The sequence below is a fragment of the Sycon ciliatum genome, chromosome 4 (assembly GCF_964019385.1).
Source record: "Sycon ciliatum chromosome 4, ocSycCili1.1, whole genome shotgun sequence".
Classification (NCBI taxonomy): domain Eukaryota; kingdom Metazoa; phylum Porifera; class Calcarea; order Leucosolenida; family Sycettidae; genus Sycon; species Sycon ciliatum.
Window position 1 is genome coordinate 535,346 of NC_088646.1, and position 19,297 is coordinate 554,642.

Consider the following 19,297-nt stretch of genomic DNA (forward strand, 5'->3'; position numbering starts at 1 on the left):
TCTACCGGTGTAGATCAAAAATGAACCTCCACTTCCCCCCTCCCCGGGAGTTCACACATTTGGACTTTTGATAATGATCATAAAAACAACTTCAGAATGCTGAGGCAAGCAGGAACAAACAAAAGGCATACCGTGTAATGCACTGCAATGCAACACAGAAACATAGTGATGACTTGCTGGCCGCCGGCTGGTAAAAAAAAACGCTTTGTAATTTAGCTAAAGCTGCATATGACTGTTATACCTTTTGTGGCTTAGAACTCACTTTTCAATGTAACTCAGTAACTCAGTAGATACATTGTACATTGTACATGGATGGATGGATGGATGCGTGAATAAAGTAAAGAAAACATACGGGGGGGGGGGGGGGTGCTGCAGGTCTGTGGTGCTACGAGAGGTTAGATCACAAATTCAAGGTGAAGCACATTCAGAATTATGAAGAAAACCAAACCCAAGCATGCGGCATGCCCTTGACGCAGCAACAGGGATAGATGATGAATACTGGGATGTGTGCTGCAGCCGCATACTATGCATAAGAAGATCATGGCGGAGAACATTCCACGAAGGAAACAAAAAACACACACAAGACGTGCCCCTCGAGGCAGAACCATGGCACGGGAAGTGTACTAGACTGACCTGGAGCAGTCGTGTGCAACATACGCAGTGCAAGGAGCAAAAAATGGCATAGGCCAGAGCAAGACATACACATTCCATAAAGGGAGAAAAAAAGCACAAGACGCGCAGCAAGACATACTTGCGCCCAACAGGGTTAAAATGATACTTAGAGAGAGAGAGAGAGAGAGAGAGAGAGAGAGAGAGAGAGAGAGAGAGAGAGAGAGAGAGAGAGAGAGAAAGCAAGGACCGGGCATGCTAGTCCGAGCTAGACAAAGTACATGCTCTTCAGGTGCTCTGGGGTCATCTCAAGCGCACGCTGCAGCTCCTCTATACTCGTCCTCGGTGGTCCACTGCCAGCTGACACTCTGGACGCGCTGTAGGGGTGATCATCAGACATGCACACACGCACGCACGCGCGCACACACACACACACACACACACACATCAATACACAGCAAAACACATGCAGTAACATTACCAGCAGGTTGGCAACATGTTTCTCCCTCTCCCTCTGGTTTCGGAAACCCTTTTTGCAGAAGTTAAGCCGCGTTCACAACTGGCGCATGGACGCGGTACGCTTGCGGTTCATGTGTGCCCAAACACACACTCGAGCTTTCACAAATAAGTAAAAAACAGCAATTCGAGTCTCAATTAGGGTGCGTTCTTATATTCTCTAGCTTCTAGGAGAAGAAGAAAAGAGAAGTCGAAGAAACTGGGATTATTCAAGAACGGGTCTTGAAGAATTCGGAGATATTTTGCACATGTCAAGCAAAATGAAGCGTCAAAGGGTCTTGAGTGAATGTAGTATGCACTTGTGCGTATGTGAAAAGGGAAATGCGTACACTCATGATCAACACGTGGCTTTTAGTCGTAGTTCGCATGCGCTGATCCCAAACCGCGGGAATCTCCAAGTTTCAACCACCTCTGAAGCTTGGAGAGCTTGGGAGAGCTTTGGAGAGCCTCCTAAAAGCCGGAGAGGATATAAGAACAGCTCTCGAACTTTTCGGAGAGTCTCCAACTTTCCGAGAGGATTTAAGAACGCACCCTAAGGGTGTGCAACGCCTTCGAGTACTAATTGTTTGACCCAGCCAGTCAAAGTGACTGGCATGTACTCCGGTACGTGCCTGATACCCGCTGAAAACTACAACATGTTAGAATTTCAGTTTTGGACCTGCTTTCCCAACAATTTTACCTGCAAATACTGCAAATACTGGTACAATACACTGGTCGGATTTCAAACAAAGCCTTCTAAGTTGTTAGAATTTCAGTTTTGGACCTGCTTTCCCAACAATTTTACCTGCAAATACTGCAAATACTGGTACAATACACTGGTCGGATTTCAAACAAAGCCTTCTAAGTTAACGAGAGATATTGATAGATATCATAAGCTTACCATGTGAAAGACTGCACTATCGTTACAAAGTCATACAGTAGTTGTTGCCTGATGATTGCGTGAGGCATGAAACTTAAAGTAGCAGCAAACAAGCCTTGATTGTCCTTGTTATTCTGTTGTGCAAAGTCATACAGTATGTACTTGTGATGATAGAGAGGTTCCGCATAACGTAATTACGTTAGTAAAAAAACGTAGTCGATCTACGGAGAGTGTTACGTAAACTGCATGCGGATCTGTGTTGCAAATCACGTAGCTGAACGTGGCAGTGTATGACCGGATCGACCTGGGGAGAGAGTCATAAATTAGTACCCCAATCCACTTACGAAGCACCTACGTTATCAGAGCCCCTATTTACGTACTCTACGTAGACAACTTTCTGTAAGTAGAGTGCAAACTCGCGAATTCACAGGCTTTTCCCGCCCACTAATGCAAAGTTGCTCAACGTTACGTAGTGCGGAACCTCTCTAATTAATATTATACAAAGTCACACAGTATGTACTCTTGATGTCATTATTAACTTAAAGGGGAAGTTAAGGCTAAAATCAAATTTTCACCAGTTGTAGTCTTCGGGGTCCGGAGTCGAATGGTTTTGGTCAGAGGAAGCCGAGACGCTCCCTTCCTCCTTTATTCCCAATCGAACTCGCGCACTTCCACCGAAACTGGGTGACTGCGCCCTACTAGATGGGGATTTGTATGCAAAATGTCACTAAAAGCGTCATGTTGTCCTTATAAAAGCACGGATCGCGATTGGCCCATATGTTGTAGTTTTTTGGACGCCGAGTCAACTGGTTTTGGTCCGACAGGGCTGCGATATAGCGTTCAGCCCTTATTCCCAATCGAACATGGCTGAACAAGCAGTCACGTGCTCGTGCGTACTCCAGTCACCTGGTCACCGTGCCTGCAGGTTACAACTTACAACTTGAGTGAGTTTCTGTCACTCGAGTTGAACCTTGATGTGAAAGTTGTCCCCTGCTGGCGCGGTGACCAGGTGACTGGTGTACGCAGAAGTACATGACCGCTTGTTCAGCCATGTTCGATTGGGAATAAGGGCCGAACGCTACATCGCAGCCCTTTCGGACCAAAACCAGTCGACTCAGCGTCCAAAAGACTACAACATATGGGCCCATCGCGGTGATTCGTGCTTATAAGAACGAAATGGTGCTTTTAGTGACATTTTGCATACAAATCCCCATCTAGTAGGGCGCAGTCACCCAGTTTCGGTGGAAGTGCGCGAGTTCGATTGGGAATAAAGGAGGAAGGGAGCATCGCAGCTTCCCCGGATCAAGACCATTCGGCTCAGCACTCCGAAGACTACAACTGGCGACCATTTGATTTTAGGCTTAACTTCCCCTTTAACCTTTTCACGGTCTCACATTTGAAAATTGATCACCGGTGATCGATTTTTTCAAACTGTCGTAACTCAATTTTTGACCAAATTCGAACATCTAAATATCTGGGTTGAAGAGAAACCTCCAGGCTATCCGTAGGAACAATCGCCGAAGCGATAGAGTGAATGGCTGCAATGCTACGAAACTCGCGATCTGCGCCACGGCTCATTTGCGATTTGAGTGGGCGAGCTGGGTCTTGAGGACGGGTTTCCCTTTGCAGCCGGCTGTTGCCATAGAGACACAAATTCAAATGAGAGCATGGACTCGCGATTTACACCCAAAACAGCGCAACCTTATACGCCGCGTGTTCATATTAGCACCCCCGGTATAGCACGACCTAATGTGACCCTCTGTCACCACAGCTCGGCTCATCACTTGCACACCCCATTCTAGCGTGATCAATTACGTTAGCGACGGTCCAAATTAAAGCCAGCTCATTACACACGTGACCCATAATGTGCAGGCCCACGTTATTATTACCATGGAGGATATCGACAACAGCGTGGGCAGCAGCGAAGACACAACGAGTAGAGAGATGAGCAGAGAAGATACAAGTGGAGACGATCTCGAGACGAGTGAGTACGAGGCGGAGGACATTGGCGAAGCCAGCTCTAACGACACCAGTAGCGGGGAAAGCAAGGGCCCCGGACCGGACCTTGAACACAACAACGAAGAGAGCAATTACGAAGACGCCGCTTCGGCAATTCTGACTGTGACACAGGAAGGAGGCTATGGTGCTACTCACCATGGTTACTCCTATAGGAAGGACAAGAAGAAAGCAGACGGCAGGATTACTTGGCGATATACTAGGCCAGCATGTGGTGGGCATCTGACAACAGCTGGAAGTCTGCTCAAAGATGAAGAGGACAACACTGCAGCAGTAACCACAGAGCACAACCATCCGCCGATTCCCGAGCAGGTAGAAGTGAGGAGAGCTGTGAGTAGCATGAAGCGTCTCTGTCGGCAAGGCGGCACAGGCGTAAGAACTATAATACGACGAGGAGTCCACCAACCTGCCAGCGCCAGTTGCCACTCATTTGCCGCTCATTCAACTCTCTGGACTCCACTCTGTTTAGATGTCGAAGAGAGCGGTACCCTGCACTGCCTCGAACGCGTGCAGAAATCGATATTCCTGATGTTTTCCGCCGAACGCAAAAGGTCACGGCTTCTTCCTGGCATCCATCGGATATGAGAATGACATCCCCTCCTGATCTGTAGAGAGTCTATAGTCAATCCTGGTTCATGGACGGAACATTCAAAGTCACCCCGACGGAACATTCAAAGTCACCCCGACGGAACATTCAAAGTCACCCCTGCTCTGTACACACAGCTTACGACCTGCATTGTGCGTGTGCGCTGACGGGGGGGGTGAAGTCATTGTTTTGGGTCACGCTCATGCGGGGGCATACGGACGATTTTGAAACCTGCAAAGAGGACATAGTTTACCGTAGCAAATTGCTCTTCGTGTTACGGTGTGAGGTGCACTTTCGGACAGTAGGGGTGACAGTGCATGGGGTCAGTGCATATAGGCCAGCAGATCTTGCAAAAATGGGGTGGTCGTTTGCAGCGGACTTTACGGTCTATGACAAGTAGATTTTGCTCATGGTTTTTGTACTGAGTGCATAACTTCCTCTTTTCAGTGCGTTGATATTATTACTATTATCCATCAGCACTCAGCAGAAGGTCTGAGATTGGAAACCAGCGGGCTAGCAGCCAGAGAAACAATACTGAACTTACAGATCAGACTGGTCAAGAGGATCGATGAGATGGCGTGCTCGGAATGCCACCAGATGAGCGTAGTAGGCTGGCGCTGGAATGCTGACGCTCCGTGCACAGCGGGCGTAAGTGTGGCACAGGTGATAGGTCAGCAGCTGTACTGCATCCTGAGATAACTTGTTGTCATCCCATAGCACACGGTAGTGAGCCGGTCGACTTGTGCCCTACAAGTACACATCAACACATACACACATCACATCAGACCCCAGACCTCAGACCTCAGACCTGCCCATCGCGGAAGCGATGATAGAAAACAGCTACACTGTATGTTAGACATAGCAACTTGTGCTGGGATTACACCATTCAACAGCTATGTTAGACATAGCAGCTTGTGCTGGGATTACACCATTCAACAGCTCGCAAGGCTGATGAATTGACCGCCACTACTTTTAGCCTGGTCTACACCACACAGCTGATTGAAGTGGCTTTTTTCTAGCCAGTGAATCCCTATTTTTCATTTTTCATTTTTATATTCTCTCTATTTTTTACACACAAACCACATACTCCGGCATGCACTGGCTGTTGGTAACCACCCAGGAGAATGAAAGTAGAGCTAGGAGAATGAGAAAGAGAAGACGTGAAGATTACCAGCAGTCCACACTTTCAGGATTGCCAGCAGTCCACACACGGCAGGTGCAATATGCATTCCAAAATGCTTGAACTTAGAAGAAGAAGAAGTAGTAGAAGAAGAAGAAGTAGAAGAAGAAGAAGAAGTTGGCTGGCCTTTGGTGTGTATGTAAGGTATGTATGTTATGGTACTCTTACCAGTCACCACACTAAGTTATACACAGAAATCTGGAACAGGGCTCTGTGCCTCTGCGCATGGGACTCCATTGTGCACTGCATGTTTGAACGGAAAACAGCCAGGCTTTGACCGGAAAACAGCCAGGTTTTGTCAGCAGACAGTTGTCTAAGTCAACCCAAACACATTCACAGAAACGTAAATTACGTGCTAGCAGACATAAAATTCGAACAGTACAGGTTTCTGTAGATTCACCTGACCTTACCTGAATGCCATAGTGGCTGCATAAGAAAAAGTCGTGTTCTGTTGGGTGTGCCACACCGCGATCTACTACCGTACCAGCTGGTATGTTGCGACCTTTGCCTTGCTCATCCCTGGGATTGTTGCAGAAGAAACGGGTGTGATGGCGTTTCTGGACTGTGATGAATGTGATGCCAGGCCGATAATCCTTATCCAGAGAGATACACGCTCTGCGAATAGATCGCAGCTCTTCTTCAAGACAGGCTTGAAATTGGCCCTCACTGACACCGTCACGATACATAATGATACGTAGTGGCTGTCTTCCGGTGCTGCGGTAGAATTCCATCAGCAACGTGCGCGTCATGCCTTGCAATTCAGTTATTATCTCCTGTGTTGGTAAATCAGCCATGTACGTAGCCATACACACACATACACATACACACACACACACACACACACACACACACACACACACACACACACACACACACACACACACACACACACACACACACACACACACACACACACACACACACACACACACACACACACACACACACACACACACACACACACACACACACACACACACACACACACCAATATTATACATATACACATAAACCAGGGTTCTAGCCAGGTCAAAATAGCAGAGGGGACATTTACCCGTAAGTAAGGGCCGTAATCAATTTTTCCATTTTCCAAAATTGTCTAGCCATGCATAACGCAAAGTACAGAGGCGAACCCCCCCCCCCACTTCACCCATACAAATGAGCCTTTACCCTAGTAAAATAAAAGTTAATAATAATAATGTCGTGACCCGAGTTTGAAGGTGGACCACACGGTGGCAAGTGACAGGTAGCAGATACATCAGCAAGTCGCATTGGCCATGCATCAGAATTGGGTCAATCAGATTTAGTTCATACTATGGTTAATACTATACATGTGTAAGCTGTATTTCACTAGCTCTGATCTGCAACTCTTCTTCATGTACACATTATTGAGACGCTAAGGATTTCTACTATATTACTGTACTATGAATTATCATAATTATGACCCTAGCTTCTACCTATGACCCTAGCTTCTACCTATGACCCTAGCTTCTACCTATGACCCTAGCTTCTACCTATGACCCTAGCTTCTACCTATGACCCTAGCTTCTACCTATGACCCTAGCTTCTACCTATGACCCTAGCTTCTACCTATGACCCTAGCTTCTACCTATGACCCTAGCTTCTACCTATGACCCTAGCTTCTACCTATGACCCTAGCTTCTACCTATGACCCTAGCTTCTACCTATGACCCTAGCTTCTACCTATGACCCTAGCTTCTACCTATGACCCTAGCTTCTACCTATGACCCTAGCTTCTACCTATGACCCTAGCTTCTACCTATGACCCTAGCTTCTACCTATGACCCTAGCTTCTACCTATGACCCTAGCTTCTACCTATGACCCTAGCTTCTACCTATGACCCTAGCTTCTACCTATGACCCTAGCTTCTACCTATGACCCTAGCTTCTACCTATGACCCTAGCTTCTACCTATGACCCTAGCTTCTACCTATGACCCTAGCTTCTACCTATGACCCTAGCTTCTACCTATGACCCTAGCTTCTACCTATGACCCTAGCTTCTACCTATGACCCTAGCTTCTACCTATGACCCTAGCTTCTACCTATGACCCTAGCTTCTACCTATGACCCTAGCTTCTACCTATGACCCTAGCTTCTACCTATGACCCTAGCTTCTACCTATGACCCTAGCTTCTACCTATGACCCTAGCTTCTACCTATGACCCTAGCTTCTACCTATGACCCTAGCTTCTACCTATGACCCTAGCTTCTACCTATGACCCTAGCTTCTACCTATGACCCTAGCTTCTACCTATGACCCTAGCTTCTACCTATGACCCTAGCTTCTACCTATGACCCTAGCTTCTACCTATGACCCTAGCTTCTACCTATGACCCTAGCTTCTACCTATGACCCTAGCTTCTACCTATGACCCTAGCTTCTACCTATGACCCTAGCTTCTACCTATGACCCTAGCTTCTACCTATGACTCTAGCTTCTACCGTTAAAACCTTCTCTTAGGGGGTGATTATATGTGCAGCTCAACGCCCGGGCTGATCGACAGGCGAGTCAGCCCGCCTGCAACGGGATCTCGGGGTTGTACACAAATCCACTCAAAACCTGTGGTGCGTTTACATGGCAAGCGGGCTGGCCTGGCGAGGCGGGATCCCGCCTCGAGGCACCCGGGATCCCGGCTAGACGGGCCAGAAAAATGATGTATTCATGTAATGAATTCAGTTTAGCGTAGGCGCACATCTCGCAACTACGTATCTGCTGCGCAACAGTGCCCTCTACGGTTCTGGCCGCGTCACTTGTTTAGCGCGCCTTGCCGCGACCGGCAAGACTGCCTGCTGTGCATCACATTAATTTATGCGTACGCCATCACAATAATTAATTCAGTTTTGATCGGGTCCGAGTCCGCAACGTGGCACATCTCCTTGCAATTCTCAGTTTTGAGTCTTCTCTGCTTTGGCCCGTGCCCGACTTGCAACCTGCAACCTGCTGCCTTTGTCTTTTGCTGACCCACCATCCCACCACTAACCATTAATACTACATTGCATCATTCCTACTTCAAGTACAATAAACCTGGTGGCGAGTCACTCATAACTGGTCTGCCTTTCTATTGCGGCCTTATGGCCTTATTGTCCTGCCTTTCCATTGCGGCCGGCAATCACAGCCTCCGGGCTTCTGCCTTCCTGCGGCAATCACAGCCTCCGGGCTTCTGCCTTTCTGCGGCACTTGCAGCCTCACGGGCTCGTGCCTACCTTGCGGCAAAGACCAACCAGTTCCTCGTCACCAGTACTTGCCCAACACAACCTAGCCTTATTCGTGTGGTGTATGCTTGTCTGCATGCCGTCTGTGTGCGCGGAATGCTAATGATGTATGCCTGTCTGCATGCCGTCTGTGTGCGCGGAATGCTAAGCACATATAAACAGACCAGCCCGGGCCAGAGTTGTATTATTATGGGGTCGACACTGTGTTCATACTACAAAATAGGTACTTTTACCTTTTGAGGGAAGTTATAAAGAGGATTCCCGATATTGCCTTGAAAATCTATGAAGCTTTTGTACAGCACCAAGAAGGACGTGCTGTGAGCACTGTTTATTTGTCGACATACATGATTGTATTTTACAATAGAAGGGGAACTACTTGCAAAACACTTTGATATGGACAACTAAAAGTGTGAAAAACAGGAAAAAGAAACGAGGTGATACAACACACCAAGCATGTGCCATAGCACGTAGCTACGGAATTAAAATGATACTGCTCCTGGCTAAAACTGACCTTTCTGCGATCCTGAACGCGCATTTGAGTCCCATATTTCATCGGGAATGAATCCATACTACCCACCACCTGACAACATAAACACAATCAACAGTCACATGGACAATTGCAGCAGCAGCTGTGTGTATAGTACAGCTGTGTGTGTAGTACGTTGTGCATTTGTATTCACGGGCCTGTTCGGTGGGGACCAAGCGAAAGAATGGAGGTTTTAATCCTTGAGCCGTGCAAACTGTTCAACAGTGCAGTCCCCAACATGCCTCGCACAAGATGTTACTAGAATAGCTTCTGCTGTAGCATGGTTATCATCGCCAAGAAAACTTCAGTTTTCATGGTGTGCTGGTGTGCGCTCGTGCGCGTGTGTGCGTGCGTGCATGCGTGTAGTGTAGCAGTGTAGCTAGTTCACTGTACACAAGAGAGAGATTGGAAGATTTGTTACAACTCTGAGTTTCACGTATTACTACAATCATCAGCTCACTGTACATATACTTACAGCCGCTATGGATGGACTGCTCAAGTTCGAAACGGCTGGATGAGTCACATCAGCACCAAGAACAATAATGGGTTCTTTGAAGAACGGGTGCCTGAGCAAACACACAAAGGATACAGGATCTGTAACGGATATGTTTGGTACAACGCTCAGTCTGCACAGGCACAGGCAGAATCAGCACTAGGAGTTCACAGTTGAATCATTGTCCCACATTGAGCAACAATATGAGAGCAAACGCAACTTGTGGACGTGAGTGCAATAGCTCATCCAGGCACTATGGGGCAGCTCTCAAAAGGCATGCAAGCAACTGTGCTGCTGCTGCCGAGAGTCTAGTGACACTATCTGGAGAGACGAGATCTCTCTGTAACTTTTCAAGGAGTCCGAGATGAAGGAATTCCATCACTGGCGAGCGAAATTAGAATTTTTATACAAGTGAATTTTTACAAGTGAATTTTACACGTGTGCATTCTGGCTGGCATTCTTTTTTTTCTTTTTTTCCATGGTATCTCTATTCCATGGTATCTCTATTCCATGGTATCTCTATTCCATGGTATCTCTTGTAGTGGATGCACATCCCACTGTTTGTCATTGTATCCTTTTATGTAACATGTATGCATTCATCCGGCCGCGCTGTGCGACATGCCAGTTGTACCGTACGCACTTTAGCTGTACTTGCCTGCCTGGCTTTTCCTTTGATCTCTCTGTCGTTCTCTGTATTCCCACACACTTGTGATTTGTAGTAACGAAGCTAGTTACAAGATGTCTTTGGTGCGTTTGTAGAACCACTACATGGTGTCAGAATTGGTTTTCCTGTAGTCTTTGGCCTCGTGAGCGGTGATGGCTCGTTTCAACCCTCCAGCGCCTTTCGACTTCAGCTCACCGGACCAGTGGCCCGCGTGGAAACTCCGTTTCACCCGTTTTCGTGCCGCCACCAAACTGAGTTCCGACCCGGGAGAAACTCAGGTGGCCACTTTGTTGTATGCTCTCGGACCCAACGCCGACTCCTTGTTCGAGTACCAACTCGGACTATCCGAGGACGACAAGAAGAAATATGACGAGGTCGTCAGTGCTTTCGACACGTACTTCCGCCCCTCTACCAATGTTGTTCATGAACGGGCTAAATTTGAACAGCTTGTACAACAACCCGGCCAGACCGTAGAGGAGTTTGTCCGTGCTCTGTACAAAGCTGCAGAGTATTGTGAGTTTGCTGGCACGAAGGATGAGCGTATCAGAGACCGCTTCGTCGCCCACATGCTGGACAAGCGGGTGAGTCGGGAGCTGCAGATGAAAGACAAGAGCGAGCAAACTCTCGCCAAAGTTGTTGCGTTCGCACGGCACGCCGAAACCGTCCAGCAACAGGTTGCAGCCCAATCGCGCAGTGGCTTGGCCGCCGCCAGCTCGATTTCAGACGATGACGCCTCAGCCTCAGCTGTCCAGTCGCACCGTGGTGGTCGATCTATGCCGAAGAGCAGACCGCATGGTAGCTACAAATCTGCAGCAACGCCGCCTGCGACCGAATCGAAGTGCCCGAACTGTGGTGGAAGCCACCACTCGCAACGCGATCAGTGCCCAGCCAGAGGCCAGTGCTGCAAAGCCTGTGGCAAGCGCAACCACTTCGCGCGAGTTTGCCGATCGAAACCGTCCACCTCTGCCGTCACGAACGACTCTCCGGACTCTCTATTTGTTGGCCACACGACGTGCGCACAAAGTGTAAGTGATTCACCCTGGTTGGCAGATCTAGCTATCGGAAAGAGTGTAGTCCAGTTCAAGCTAGATACTGGAGCTGATGTCTCTACCATGTCCGTGCAATCATACAATACACTGCAGCCCAAGCCGTCCTTATCTGCTACTAGTGCCCAGCTGAGAGGAGCGAATGACCAGACTATGCAGGTCCTGGGTGTATTTGAGGCTCACTGCTCCTTTCAATCTCAGTCCACTACCATACCCATCTTTGTTCTAGATGGTGCCAGCACTAGCCTGCTCAGCCGATCTGCGTGCACAGCACTGGGTCTAGTCCAGCGTCTGGCTGAAGTGCAAGGTCCAGTCCCACTCGTACAGTGTATGGTTGGTCCTGCTGCGCAGATTCACTAACTTCCGACGCCACACCGTATCACTGCCTGACAGCTCGCAGAGTTCCTCATCACCTGTATTCGAAAGTACGTGAAGAACTGCACCGCATGGAAGATGGCGACATCATTGCGCGTGTCGACGAACCCACAGACTGGTGTTCGCCTATGGTGCCCGTCCTCAAACCTAACGGCAAGGTACGCATCTGTGTAGACCTGAAGCGTCTTAATGCGTCTGTCAAGCGGGAGACATTTCAGCTGCCAACGTTAGAAGATGCCCTGTCTTCACTGGCCGGAGCGACTGTGTTCACGACATTGGACACTGCTAACGGATTCTGGCAAGTCCCACTCAGTCCCGACTCTGCCCGTTTGACCACCTTCATCACGCCGTTCGGCAGGTTCTACTTCAAGCGACTGCCATTCGGCATCACATCAGCACCTGAGATTTTCCAGAAGCGTCTCACCAACCTTCTGGACCAGCTCCCCGGCGTGTTCGTCTACATGGACGATATCATTGTCTCTGGCCGTACGCGAGAAGAACACGACCGTAACCTAGCTGCCGTACTAGACATCCTGCAGAAAGCCAACGTCACGCTGAACATGACGAAATGTCACAAGCGTCAGGCCGAAGTGAAGTTCCTTGGTCACATCTTCTCCGCCAAAGGTCTCCACCCTGACCCAGCGAGAGTGTCCAGCGTCGCTAATCTGAAGCCGCCCAAGAACGTCACGGAACTGAAGCGCATTCTCGGCATGTTCGCGTTCATGTCACGCTTCATTCCCAATCTCTCGGAAGTCAGCGCTCCACTGCGTCTTCTACTGGGGCATGACACCGCATGGGAGTGGTCTGCTACACAACAACAGGCCCTGGACAAGCTCAAACAGCTTGCCACCAATGCGCCCTGCCTCACGTTCTTCGACCCAACCAAGCCCACGGTCATCAGCGCTGATGCCAGCAGTTACGGCTTGGGAGCTGTCCTATTGCAGGAGCATGACGACGGAATGCGCCCCATTGCATTTGCCTCACGCAGCCTCACCACTACTGAGCAACAGTACGCGCAGATCGAGAAGGAGTGCTTGGCTGTTGTCTGGGCTTGTGAGCGATTCCACGGCTACATTTACGGCAACTCGTCCCTCACTGTCCAGACGGATCACAAACCACTCATCCCGCTGATCAATACGCGTGATTTGAACCGTGTCCCGATGCGATGTCAACGCCTCCTGATGCGCCTGCTCACGTACAATCCAGCCGCCGTGTATGTCCCTGGCAAAGAGCTAGTTGTTGCCGATGCTCTGTCTCGCGCTCCGCTCGCCTGTGACGACACGCCTAGTCTCCAAGACGAGATCAGCATCAACCTCGCATCTTACATCGGCGAGATCGTGTCGGATGGTAAAGCCCGTGACATTGCTGACGCCACCACACAAGATGAGACGCTCAAGCAAGTCCTCCACTTCGTCCAACACGGATGGCCGTGCAACCCACGTGATGTCGACGACACTGTGCGCCCATACTTCCATGAACGCCAGTTACTGTCCTGTGAGCAAGGTGTGCTGTACCATGGCTTCCGCATTGTCATGCCACCCTCTCTGCAGCCTGAGATGCTCGAGAAGCTCCACGAGGGACATCAAGGTGCAACGAAGTGCAAGTCTCGCACCCGCCATTCCATTTGGTGGCCAGGCTTGTCAAGGCAAATCGACACGATGGTCGCTACGTGTGAAGTGTGCACCAAACACCGCGTCCAGTCGACCGAACCACTGCGACCCGTCCAACGCCCAACACTGCCGTGGAACACGGTTGGTGCAGATCTGATGGAATTCAACGGCACGACTTACCTCGTCATTGTTGACTATCTCTCGCGTTACCTCGATGTCGTACCGCTGACTGCCACAACCTCGATTGCTGTCATCAAGCATCTGCACCGCATCTGTGCCGAGCATGGTTTCCCGTCCACCTTGGTTACAGACAACGGTCCTCAGTTTGCCAGCGAAGCGTTTACTGAGTTCTGCACAGCAAACGACATCACCCATCGCACTTCCAGTCCTCAGTCGAATGGCGAAGCGGAACGTGCAGTTCGCACCGCCAAGAATCTCCTGCGGAAGGCCGAAAGCCTGCAAGATGCACTCTTGGCTTACCGCACGACACCGCTGAGCAACGGCTATGCCCCATGTCAGCTGTTGTATGGCCGCCAGCTCCGTACCGGTCTACCTGCAACGACTGAACAGCTGGAACCGAAATGGCCAGATCTCCCTAGTATTCTGGAATCGGAAACTCAGTCCCAGGAACAGCAGAAGTTGCACTACGACCAACGGCATGCAGCTAAGCCTCTCGCGACTCTACAGCTTCATGACCGTGTATTCATCACCGATCTCGAACGGGAGGGCAAGATAGTAGAGCAAGTGTCCAATCGTTCTTACCTCGTTGAGTCTGGTCACTCTACTGTTCGCCGCAATCGTCGTCACTTGATCCGACTGCCACTGCTAGAAGCAGAGAAGCCGACAGTCGAGGTTGAGTACGGTGGCACAGCAGCTGATCCAGTCCGTCGCTCTGCTAGAGCTCCTCAGCCTGTCAACCGCCTCATTGAATCATGCTAATTCAGCAACGTGCCGAGACGTATCTGCCGTCGTCTCTGCACATCACTCTTTCACTGCAACTTGCTCTACAAACAATACCTACATTATCGAATAGTCTTTGGACTCCTCATCTTCTCTATTATAGCCTGTTTAATCTCAGAGGGGAGATGTAGTGGATGCACATCCCACTGTTTGTCATTGTATCCTTTTATGTAACATGTATGCATTCATCCGGCCGCGCTGTGCGACATGCCAGTTGTACCGTACGCACTTTAGCTGTACTTGCCTGCCTGGCTTTTCCTTTGATCTCTCTGTCGTTCTCTGTATTCCCACACACTTGTGATTTGTAGTAACGAAGCTAGTTACAAGATGTCTTTGGTGCGTTTGTAGAACCACTACATCTCTATTCCATGGTATCTCTATTCCATGGTATCTCTATTCCATGGTATCTCTATTCCATGGTACAGTCAGACCTCGCTTAACCGCACACATCTGTTTTCCACAAAAATATCCGGATAGGCGAGGGAACTGGATAACTGAACACACATACTGGATATGCATGTGGCATGTCAAAAGCAGTGGCGTCATACATACATGTAGACGGGTCCTATGCAGTACAACTAGCGTGCACAGTATGTAAAACAAGCCAGAAAAATGACAAGTGCATGCAGCTGAGTGCTGTCTGCATGTACCCAGCAGGTCAAAGACCTCGTTTGCTTGTACAACTTCCTGATTCTAGCTTCTGCAAGCCACACGCAACCGGATACGACGAAGCTTTTTGTACACATTTTAACCAGTTTGTACGCAAAATCTTGCACCGGTATGCGGATCGCGAGGTCCGGTTATGTTGTATGCATAACATATGCTGCACATCGGTAACCAGCGATTTTCTTCCGGATGGTGAGGGATCCGGATAAACGAGGACCGGATAAGCGAGGTCTGACTGTATCTCTATTCCATGGTATCTCTATTCCATGGTATCTCTATTCCATGGTATCTCTATTCCATGGTATCTCTATTCCATGGTATCTCTATTTTTTCACATCTACATCTATAGACTTTATCTTGCCCGTAAAAGAGGCCGTTACCCCTGGGGAAAAAAATAATTTCTGGCTATAGAGCTGTTGCACACACTGTCACATGACCATAGCGCACAGCCATGTTGGTTGCAACTCCAGTCAACCCCTAGGTAGGCCCAGACAGATCCTGCCGGCAATTCTTTCGGCAAAAATATCGAAGAATTGAAAGAGCGGAAATTGCCGGCAAAATCGGAGCAAAATATCGAGATGTTAGGTAAAATCAATGCCTGATACAGTCTGTATCGGCTATAGAGTGACCGGATATAAGAATATATCGGCTACAGTGATATTGGTACGAAATATCGAAAGCAAAACGTATATTATCCAGTACAAATATCACTATAACCAATATTATCGGATGTAATGATATATCGGATAGTATGATGGCAACAAAGAATCAAAACATGCATAACACACTATATTATTATCGGCTATAGTGATAACTTTAAAATACATGTAGCAATAATATCAAAGGCCCTATTTTTTTACTTTCTTCACGTTGCTTATTTTTATAGTAATAATAACGAGAGAGCTTGGAAGCTCAGGGCCCTACGCTATGCTTTTATGCTTTTTTGCCTAGCTCATCGTACATGTTATAAGAACTGATGGAATTGTCTTTTTCCGTTGATTGGCCACATCACTGTATTGCAAAAACGTTTATTTCGAAGTGAGATTGAGTTGCTATCCTTCTATTTCGAAGTTCATTCTTTTCTCCTTCTCTAGCCAAGAGTAGCTCAAAAATCGATCAATGGTCCGCTGCAGGATCGACTATACTAGTCTATAGCGTTCAAGAAACCCACCTTCTCTCGAAATTTGATTCAAGCCCGTGCGAGGCAAATTGCAAAGGTTTGATTGAAGACGACTTCTTCCAGGTGGCTGACTCTCTTCGCGGATCTCGATGGCCTTTCTTGCCGCGCCAGCTCGTGCGCAGAGATGTTGGCGCACAACAACACCATTGTCGTAAATATTGTCGATGCCTATGCTTCACTTCCGTTCTTCAGAACGACGTGCTGCTGTCCGGCGGCCTTTCATGACGCGGATTAGGCAGCGCAGTTCTTTTCCTTTTCAGGAAAGCTGCAGTGACTGTTACTTCTTCACTAGAAGATGGAGATATTGTCAAAATGATTTTGTATCGATCCAGTGTTTTGATGATCCGTTGTACATGACCGGTACGACCACCTTATGTTTCGTTGATGCAAATAAAAATGTGCAAAAAAATATTCAGCATGCGATTTCAAGCATTTTGACATACATATCAGTGCATGGGGCTGCATTTGGATAATTAGAAGTTCTGGATAATTCGAAGTTAGGGCCTGGCAATTTGAGGTTCGAATTAAAGGGAGTCTACCTGTAGTAGCAAGATCCACTGATTCACTGGTGAAAGAGAAATTTTGACCAAAGAACAAGCTTCACAGTTCTTAGAACATAATGTCTTCCCTCTCATCCTCAACACTACAGAGGAAATCATGGTTGGAGCTGCATAATACAGCAACGCAGCACGAATTTTCGAGTAAAAGTACATTCGAATGTTACTGCCTGCTTTCGAATATTCTTTCTGGTGTCGGTATTCTAGAATATTCCGAATATGCGAATATTCCTTTGCATCACTGGAAAGAGACCAAAGTTATGACTGTTTAATAAGGTGAAGATTGTACTGAAATTTCTAATTCTGTTTCATGCTGTGGTGGTCATCTGTGCACAAAGGGTTGAGCAGTCGTGGGAATACGTGCCATCATTTCTGGTCATGATAGGGTAAACGACTGTCCAACGTCGCTAAATCATACATTCGTTCACTCGTGTCGGGTTCACAGCGGTCAGTTTAACAATACAACAATCCCGGGGCCCTAATCATACACTGGCACACAGTCCTCCCAAGAGAAGACTAACGACACAGGCCTGGCAGCACATTCGCATACTACATGCTGCAGCATGACATTGCCGTTCATACAGCACTCAACTACGCCCCCCAACTCACTTGAACTTAGGCTCAATGACAAAGTTGACTCCACCGAGCTTGGAGTTCAGCTTCAGTACAATGTTGGCACACGTCTTGTCGTTCGCCTTTACGATATTCTGGGAGAGAATAACTTGGCTAGGGATGCCGATCTTGGTGTCACAGATACGCTTGAATTCACCTACATTGTATTTCAATGATGTAGAAATAGAAATAGAAAATAGAAATGGAAAATAGAGTATTTTAAAACTGAAAACGGGGAAAACAGGGGGGGGGGAAGCAGGGGGGGGGGGGGCACAAGCTAACTTAGTTAGACCAGATGTTGAACAGTCAGACGTGCACAATTTAGCCCCAAACTGACAAGGAGTACTGAGACATTGCACAGCATGAAAGTATGGCTGTGTTTACATGAGGCGTTTCAACCCGGGTTGAGTTCGACCCGGGTCAGATTTCAACCCGCCATGTACACAAAATGACTTTCAAAAAAAATTACCACTCTCTTTCACTTCTGGTAGGGTCCAGAAACTGACCGTGGTTGGTCCCCTGGGGGAGGGAGAAAGACCCAAGTGCCATCAGTATGTGTGGCACGTGTTGTGAGCTGCCTTTGGAGTGAAAAACTTGTCAGCGCCTTCTAGGTTCAGCCCGGTCCTATAGCTCAGTGGTTAGAGCATTGCTCATGACAAGCAAGGTCCCGGGTTCGAGTCCTGGTGGGTCTGGCGATTTTTTCTCTTTTCAGGCAGTTCACTTCCCCAACTGATCCTTTTGTATTATTATTACAAAAAATGTATTATCTACGCATGCATTTACACAAGAGTCACCACCAGCCAATTAGGACATGTGTCAAAGTATTGAACGTTTTCGTTCCCTTCTTGTCAAAATACTACAGGGAATGATGGAAATAAGCTAAAAGACTACAACTATAAGGAAAAGAGGTTCAGAGATACATCACTCCAATTATGTGTAGAAGTGACACAAAAAAATAGATGTGAAGAATCAAGAAAACAGCATGCAAATCCAATAAGTGACAAAAACGTAGTGACAAGAAAAAGAGAGAAATATCAAGAGATCAAGGGATCTATTTCGCACCTTCACGACGAACAGTGCCAAACAGCTGCAAAGACAACACATTCTCCTTCTGAACACAAAGCTCAGGGTCTAACTTACGTATGTACAAAGCTTCCAACATGGCAAGATGTAACAAAGACCTACCACGCGACAAAACAGAGAATACATCATCGGAATACCACTCACGACAACTAGCACTGCCCGACAGGTGACACTTGATTGCTGAGGTACCGTTTCCCTGACCCGACGACTTGGCCGTTGTCACCTCCGATCCTGCCGCTTGCGAATCTCTCCCATTACGCCCTGCGTCCCTGCAATTCCGATTGCCTCGGTCGACAGTGTGCTGCTCCACGTCCAGTCTGTCCTGCTTCCGTGGTCTACCTCGTTTCTTCACATTAACCGTTGTTGTCACTTCCAGTATTGGTTCTTTTGATTCCTCATCAATTCATCTCCTCAATTGGCTTCTGGCGACTCGTCCGGGGCTCGATTGTCCAGATGTCAGTTTCGGTGGTTTCCGTATCGGTCTCTTCTTCTTGTTGACTGTTGTTTGGGTTGGCTCCAGCCCT

The 19,297-nt window shown here is 48.1% G+C and overlaps 1 protein-coding gene across 1 annotated transcript in view; it reads right to left on the reverse strand.

Moving 5' to 3' along the window:
• Positions 1 to 74: 74 nt before the first annotated feature.
• The window catches only part of LOC135813765 (protein argonaute-2-like), a gene marked incomplete in the record, with an annotated part of 44,203 nt that continues 24,980 nt past the window's right edge, over positions 75 to 19,297 (reverse strand). The window contains 6 exon segments of the mRNA XM_065326769.1: positions 75 to 986; positions 5,131 to 5,333; positions 6,177 to 6,539; positions 9,513 to 9,581; positions 10,003 to 10,093; positions 17,688 to 17,847. Coding sequence (XP_065182841.1) covers positions 878 to 986; positions 5,131 to 5,333; positions 6,177 to 6,539; positions 9,513 to 9,581; positions 10,003 to 10,093; positions 17,688 to 17,847 — 995 coding nt within the window.